General features: G+C 41.2%; 1 protein-coding gene across 1 annotated transcript; it reads left to right on the top strand.

Annotated features, from left to right (window-relative positions):
• Positions 1-846: 846 nt before the first annotated feature.
• IL6 (interleukin 6) lies at positions 847-4,110 on the top strand (the record flags this gene model as incomplete). Its single annotated transcript, XM_084216960.1, has 4 exons — positions 847-1,104; positions 1,216-1,329; positions 1,549-1,695; positions 3,919-4,110. 4 exons carry the CDS (start codon positions 847-849, stop codon positions 4,108-4,110), a joined length of 711 nt encoding a protein of 236 aa, XP_084073086.1.
• Between the last annotated feature and the right edge of the window lie 4,600 nt (positions 4,111-8,710).

Raw genomic sequence — 8,710 nt, 5'->3', positions numbered from 1 at the left:
TTGACTCAGCCTGCAATCTACAAGATTGATCCCAACAGGCACACTTGCCCTGGGTGAAGAGTCCCCCTGAAAGGTTAAAATTTCCTGCAACAGCCTAAAAGGTAAGCAGAAAGAGATAAGGCACATAACAGGGAACTTCGTGGCATTTCCTGCAGCCACCCTCCCGTAGGAGCTGGCTTTGGTCCATTCAAAGCGTTTGATGTATTTAATCCTACCCACATGTAGCTGTAGCTCACTCAGTAAGAGACAACTTGCGACTTGTACTACCCAGCACCTGAACAGGGGCGTTTACTTTCACATATACAAATAATAAAAATAGCTAAAATACGGAGATAAACATACATAATACGAAGTTCATCAAACATTAAACCACGTTAAAAAATTAAAATATACAGAAGCGTATCGCATATATTACGTATGTGTGTATATAGGCAGGTACGCATGTATAATTTCCAGGTGGTTTTGTGCGGCTGGAGCTGGCAAGCTCCGAGGAAAGCCGGACGGGAGCCTCCAGCCCCGGCCGGGACCCCGCGGGGCAGGTGAGCCGGCAGTGAGTGCGGGGAGCAGCCCGGCCCTCAAGGAGTTGGAGCACGATTACTTCATGTTCCCACCGGCCGCTTTCGGCCGCCCCCCCGGCCCGTTTCACAATCCCGGCTCTCGAGCAGCCCTGTCAACCCGACATGCTGCGAGAGCACACACGCCCCGTGTGGGATTCATGCCGGACTTTCCCAAGTTCTCGAAGCCCCCCCTCAATAAATACACGTTCAGAGATGCCCGGAGCTCATTCAACCCGCCAGCCTCGTCGACGACAAGGAGCCGGGGTCGGAGCCGAGAAGAAGCAGCACCATGAAGTTTCCCCGGGACTGTGGCTGCGACCGTGCCCGCGCCGGCCGCCGCCGGCCGCCCGCCCTCCGCGCCGCGCTGCTGCTGCCGCCGCTGCTGCTGCTGCTGCTGGTGCCGCGGGCCGCCGCCGCCCCGCTGCCCAACGCAGACTCCTCGGGGGAGGCCGAGCCGGACGAGGCGGCGGCGCGGCGGGCGGCGCTGCCCGACAGCCTGCGGCTGGCGAGGCTGCTGCACGCCCGGGCGACAGAGCTGCAGGACGAGGTGGGTACGGCCGCACCGCGGGCTCGCACACGCTCGCTCGCTCACACGCCCGGCCCGGCCGCGGCTGCCTCCTGACAAGGCGCGACCAAACCTCTCCGTGTCTCTCCCCAGATGTGCGAGAAGTTTACCGTCTGCCAGAACAGCATGGAAATGCTCCTCCAAAACAACCTCAACCTCCCCAAGGTCACGGAGGAAGATGGGTGTCTGCTCGCCGGCTTTAATGAGGCAAGGAACAGCTCTCCTTTCCCATCTAATCCTGTATACCTGGGGCGGGTTTTACCTGCTCAAAAGAACTGTGGAAGTTGACCTAGAGATTTGTGCCGGCTCTAGCCGGCTTTTGCCAGACCTCCACACTATAGAAGCATCATCTGCTAACCTGCACACAGCACTGAGATCAAGGCACTTTGAACTCTATATGACTTTCTCACCTTTCTCTCATTTCAGGATAAATGCTTGAGAAAAATCTCCAGTGGGCTTTATACATTTCAGACATACCTCAAATACATACAAGAAACTTTTATTAGTGAAAACCAAAATGTTGAATCGCTGTCCTATAGTACAGAGCACCTGGCACGTATCATAAGACAGATGGTGAGTTGGTTTTAAATTCCCTCTGATTTTTGTGGCTTAATACTGATGCGAAGTCAGAAATAGAAGATGCTATGTGAAATAGAGGATGCTGTGTTTCAGTTCCTTGAAAAAACAGGTGACAGTTGCTTATGGTCAGATCTTACCCTTATGACTTAGAGGTTTTACAAAGTTTTGCTTTCTTTTCTTAATGAAACAAGTCTTCTTCCTACTTTCTATTGTTAGTTATAATTTCCCAACCACCTAAATGCATCATTGTTTTAAGAACAAATATACTAAACTGGCTGATAGAAATAAGATCTCTCAGAGAGCTTGTTTATAATTGCAGAACTGCATTTCAGCCTGTACTAATATTGGAACCCACTGAGAAGTAGAAGTCCACAACTTTTTTTTAAAGCCCACATTAAAAAAAAAGAAAAAACCAAATATATTTTAAAAATATTATTTATATTTAAAACTCTCCAAACCAAACTTTTAAGCCAAACTGTATAGTATATTGACATATGGCTGTCAATTTACACCAGATAACTCTCTACTGAAAAACACATATTTTGCTCGCAAAAGATCTTCTTTCACAAAAATATTGATTTCTCTCTTGATTTGGTAAACTTAATTGCTCTTAGTTTCTGACAGACATTTTTCATGTTTTGGAGAGCTTTGAAGGATCACACTTTAAAAATTTACCTAATTCCAGTAGTTCTTCCTCATTTTAATAATCCTTACTATGAATGCTTCCTTTTGTCTTTGGGGAAAGCATTTGCCTGATTAAAAATCACCCAGGTAAGGACTGCAGAAGTCTCGGGGCATAATTTCCTTCCAGGCAATTCTCAGCACATGAAAAGCCTATTGTGTACTGTGTGTTTACCATACCTTTCCTAACATATTTACTTATGCCTATCATTCTTTATGTGAAAGGAAGCTGAACTGCTTTTTTTCACACTGTGCTAGCTGAGAATAATAGTCCTGTCATAAGACAGCAACTGATTACTGGCTTCCAGCTTGATACACGAGTTTGCAGAAAGTTTGTTTCATAACTGAGAGAAACTAAGTTTGTTGGGTTTAGGGCTTTGGATTTTTTTTTTTTTTGACCAAGGTAATCAAAAAAGGCAGAATTAAACACATAATTAAAAGCAAAACCTAAACTTGTAGAAACTGTGGAGTTTTTGAGAAAAGGCCTAAAACTTCAGGTTGGAAATTTTTCTTTGTGAGAGAAAAATATTTAAGGCAAGGACAGCAAAGCCAGAATCCATCACCTGAGGTTAAATAGACCCACCAGCATGATACCTGTCTGGATATCCAGATAGAAACTTTACCAGAGCACAACAAGGAGCTGGGCATACCAGGAAAAGCAGGTATGATCAGAACACACTCTCAAGTAGTCTGGATAGGAAGAATATTTCTCTCTTATATTTCACAAAAAATGATGTTCCAGAAGGAGGTTTGCATCTTTTTGTCACTTGTTAAAGGGTAGGAAAGATCCTAAACACGGGAGTAAGCAGATACTTGCTAGAAATTTAGACTCCAAATCACCTAAAACAGCTCCATGATTTGGGTATATAAGTCCCATTTTCAGAAGTCCCACTTCTTGGGACAAGTTCTTCAAAGGCCTGTAGGTACTAGGTGCACAGTGCTGTGAGTCAGCATTAGAGAAACAACTCATTAGATAAATAACTTTTACTCATGTTGTAGTTATCCTCTCACATATCCGTGAAAGTTAGTGGTACTTAGTCTCACATGTGACTAAATGCCTGGAAAGTAAGAATTAAGCAGCTAAACAAGTTTGACATCTTTGGAAACTTGTTAATCTGTTACAAAATGTGAGAGTACTCCACTGTCAGCCAATTAACTTGTGACTCAGGATGGAGCAGTACAGGTTAGGACAAACCATGATCAGCATCTCCCTACCAAACCAACCACGTGACTGCCAAAGTGCAGGAGGGGTGTATTGATATGCCCAGAGCCTGCTGGACAGTGATGCCAGAGGTAGCATTCAAACCATGACACTATAGCCCAGATTCCTACGCAGCAGTCGTCGTTGCAGGCATCATTCCTCACACCTCTCCACAGAAACAGGGCTGGAGGAAAGCACAGGGCCCAGGGAGGGCTGTTGCCTGCAGTACAGAAAAAGTGGATACGTAGCAGGTTGGGAATATACAAACCAATGCTCTCCAACAGGCTCAGTGACAGTGCTTTAACCAAGGCCCTCCAATATTGTCTTTCTCACAGGTGATCAATCCCGAAGAAGTGATCATCCCAGATGCAGCTACCCAGGAATCTCTCCACACAAAGCTGAAGTCCACTACGGCCTGGACAGAGAAAATCACCATCCACCTCATCCTCCGAGATTTTACTTCATTTATGGAGAAGACAGTCAGGGCCGTGCGCTATTTGAAAAACACCAGGAGTTTCAGTGTTTGAATGTTTTAGTTCAGGCACAATCCTTCGGTTACAAATCTGTCAGGTGGCAGATAACAGTGTTGTTCTGTTTAAGGAACTAGAAATAGTAACAATGGTTTGCATCTATATACATTCCCATTTCCTTTTAGGAACTTATTTATTGTATTTAAGATATTTATTAGTTTTTAATATTTCTTATTTATATTTTCAATATTTAGAAATAATTTAAACAGATTATGTATTTTATTTCCTTTCTAATGGTACTATTCAGATATAAACTTATTTAATAGGTATTAAAAAAAGAAAACATTTTCAGAACCCAGAAAAATTTTTGTATAACTTATGTTTTTATACATTTGCGATGGTATTTATGACTTTTTTATCTAAGACAAATAAAAGCAGATTTTTTTAAAAAAAACTTGTATAACTCCTGTGAACTTGAAATAGGACTAAAGCACTCTAATATATCCAGCTTTTAATACCTGAAATTATCAGAATAACCACTTTCAAGAACTTCTCTGTATGATTAGGCCAGTTCTCTATATAGCACATATGTACATATGTAGACAATTTGATTACCATATAATCCTTAAAATGGGATATGAAGAAACCAGATGCACTGAAAAGGGTACTTAAGAAGGAGCAAGATAAACCATCAATGCTCCTGAGAAACAAACGGAAAAGTGCCTTAGATTTATTAAGGAACACCCAATAAAATTGCTTGTAAGGATCTTCTTAGAAGTCAAATAGTCTCTTTTAAATAAATAAAGTGGTGAGACAACCACATTAACCACTTTGACATGAATACTATCCTCTGATTAGTTTATTGCCGTCATCCAGGGGAATTTTCCAAGTTTGGTTAAACATTTCTGGCCTCTACTGCAAGAAGTAGAAAAAAAGAAATGTAGGTTATTTCCTTAAGCAATATAAATCAACATATTGCTGCTGAGCAATGCAGCAACATGCACTTGTCTTTTATAATTTATATTCCACAAGTATGGACAAGACACATACCATGAATGCATATTCTTGTGTGAAAAAAAAAAAAAAACCCCAAAACAGAACAGGACTTAAGTCCGAGTACCAAACCACTGAACTTTCCTTGGCTGCATCACCTGCAGCACTGTAGTTGTGCAGGTACCTCAAATACCCAAACTCGGAGGAATTCACACACCACACAGGGGATGCAGGCAGCAAAAGTCCCTCAAGCTTTGTCCCTAAGAATGGTAGATTATTAATTACCCTCACTTTTCCTTCTGACACAGTGGTGAAGATGCGCAGATGAAAGGCATGCCTAGGAATGTGGATAAGGATGTCAGCAAACTCTCCTCTTCCTCTGAGTGATCTGATTGTCCACATATGCATTCCACCACTGGGGATGCCAAAACAGTGACCAGTCCACCCACTGCTCTCATCTCAGATGCTCAAAACAAAACAAACCACTGCTTTGCCCAATATGGTAAAATGGTCATCTCAAGTTGAGCAACATCTGGAGAAGGAATGAGGAGATCTCAAGGAGATCTTGAAAGATGTCTGTGGTGAATGGGTTTTCTAACAGCATGTAAGATGCTACTTTAACTGTCCTGGCACACGCCCAGGAAACATAGGAAAGCCTGGCTTGGCCTTTTCACTGCTTATATTCACAGGAATTTTCTTTTAGTGACCATTTGTTTAGAGATCTTTCCGGCTTTTATTATGCCAATAATAGCTAAAAGACCCAAAGCGGATACCACACTGGACCTAACATGAGAGAACAGAGAGGGAAAAAAAAAAAAAGAAAAAAAAAACCTGACCAAAAGGAAACCATCTCATGGTTTCACTTCTCCCAGTAGAGAGTGGATTCCTGAGATCACCATTAGTTAGTATGTACACTGCATCTAAACAAACTCACACTGAAACACCAAAAATCAAGAACTGGAGTGCTCAAACCCCTTGCAACTGACAGAGAAGCACTGACACTTCCACCCGCACCCTGCAGCTGATGGCTACCCCAGGCTGTTTGCAATTCCAGCATGTATGTAAATGCTGCCATGTTTTAGGGTGCAGAAGATGAGCAAAGATTACCACTTGTTGGGTGGGGAGGTCAACTTTCAAGTCCTTCCTGGAGAAGTGTTACCCCTGATGGTGTCACTGAGCTGCCATTATTTCACCTGTGGATCCTCCACAGCTCTGAGCGTCCTTCAATGCAGCAACTGCCTTGCTGGCCATCAATCTCCTGCCACAGTGGAACTTCAGGGACTGCTCCCAGGATCAGCACCACTTGCTGAAGCCAACACTCACTGGTGCTTCTGATACACAAATATTTGCAGTAGGGAATTGAGATGAAATCAGAGAAGACCTAAACACTGCTGAGCATGTTACAGGGCCTCTCAAATGAACCAACTTTTCATTCTTTTTCCAGTTTGCTGTGTAGAAACTATTTTAAATCAGTAAAACACAAAAAGGCATTTATTTTATTTGGCAGACCAGCACAAACACATAAAGAACCTAGAACAATAATAAAAAGTGAGCAGTCCTAACTACACTCAGCAACAATGCCTCAACACTTCTGTTGAAGAGAGCTCTTCCTAACTGACAGCCAACCCACTGAGCAAAGAAAACTCAAAAAAACCAAAACAAACAAACAAACAAACAAAAAAACCCCACTAACACAACCCAAATAAAAAAAGACTTGCTAATAATGACCTAAAAAAATACGAAATAACCCACTAAAGCAGCATTCATAGTCATTAACCTCACACTGAGATTCTGGAATGCTTCACAGATGACCAGCTCCCTTCATCCTGATTTTAAATTTCCAAAGAAGGAAGAAGGTAGAACTATGTTGAAAAGCATGCATACATTACATAGTATGCAAGAAAAGCCCACAGTATTCAGAAACAGTGTTTAAGATGAGAAACAAAATATCCCCAAGAGCAGCTGCTGTAACACCAGAATGCCGGACAAGAGGGGAAAAAAAACCAAAAGAACCCCAAAAAACCAAAAAGACAGAATGCAACCTAATATTTAAGTCAGATGTAATAGAAATGTGGGGGGGTAAGGGTAAGCGATAGTTTCTGAAGTAATATTTTTTCTATTTTTTAACCATACTTTATTGTATAAGAAACTTCTAAGGAAAAAAAAAAAGTGGAAAACATTTCAGCCTGACCAACTTCCCAGGCTAGAGTACCATTCCCTACCCAGTACTGGTGTAAACACTAAATTTTGGCAGAGAGAACAACTACTTGAATGGGACTGCGTTCATCTCTAGCGCCTCCACAGATTTTATCAACAGCTGATGGTGAGATCAGCTAAATCAAGCTAACACTACAAGGGATGGAAGAGTTACACAAGTAAAGCCTGGCAGCAGCAGCACTTTTCAGCAGTTATGAGCCAATAGGTCAGCGTAGCTTGATGGGAAACTTCTCCCTATGTTTGCCATTGTTATTTGTAACTAATAAATATTTTCCAACTTCAATTTCAAAGATAAAACAATGGAAAGGTAAGTATGCAGTAGTATACATTAAAATCCGCCTGGGAAAGGTATTGGCAAAAAAAAAAAAAAAAAACACATATATATACAACTTGAAACCTTGTGACTAAATCCTTGCTTTTCAACTCAAATGATAAGATAACAATTTCTGATCTCTCTCAATGAATTTCCTCTTCCTGATAAGGGGAAAACCAAAACCCGCCTACTCCCTTACTCTAAAAAAATGCAACCTCTGCAGGCTTCAACCTTGAAGTACTACCACCATGAATTACTAGCAAAATCAACCAATTTCTGTAATTAAACATATTTAACCAAATCCTCCTCCTATATTTTCAAGACTGACTTTGGTATCAGAAAACACTCCACAGAAATTTTGCTATCTGGATTTCTATTCAGTGACCAGAATCTAAGATTCACTCTTTCCTGACAAAATAATTCCTGAGAAAATGCTTAAAAAAACAAACAAACAAACATTCACAATCAGAATCAAAACAGTGAGATTTGATTTGCCCTGCCATATTCTTTTCCACACAGCAGATAAACATTCCCTCCATCTAACCAATCCTCTAATCCTGAATTAACATAACCATGACCAAGAAACAATGTATGTAACCCACAAGCTTAACCAAGAAATAGCTATTGCATCACACACCATCATGGAAAAGTATTTAGAAATTGCAATTAAGTCGTTATTTGTAAAAAATAAATAAGTCATATGACATTTAACAGGATGTGGTCTCTCCTCCTGTGGTGAAAACAGATGTAATGAGCTTTAATTTCCACATATCATCAGTACCATCATAGCTTAAATTCCAAGACTGTAAGAAAATATTTCCAAAAGCATCCAGTATATATACAGTTGATTTAGCAATTCTCCTGATAAAAACCATTATGTTAGATGTGTGTTTCATTCACACAATGAAAGAAGATGAGATCTTAAGCAGCTCTTTGTCATCTACAGCCATTTTGGAAGACAGCTGTACAAAGTAGCAAAAGACAAGTTCTATACTTCACCAAAATGGGCCTGTCGTGACAAAATTCTGAACATTGATTCAGTCTGTACACTTTATGCGTTTAAATGTTATACTTCAGCTAACAGGAGCTTTGCTGGTGAATACATTCAAGGAAAAAAAAAAAAACAAAACACAC

This window comes from Fringilla coelebs, assembly GCF_963513975.1.
Source record: "Fringilla coelebs genome assembly, chromosome: 1".
NCBI classification, from domain to species: domain Eukaryota; kingdom Metazoa; phylum Chordata; class Aves; order Passeriformes; family Fringillidae; genus Fringilla; species Fringilla coelebs.
Note: the sequence above shows the minus strand (reverse complement) of the source record. Positions and strands in the feature narration are given on the sequence as shown.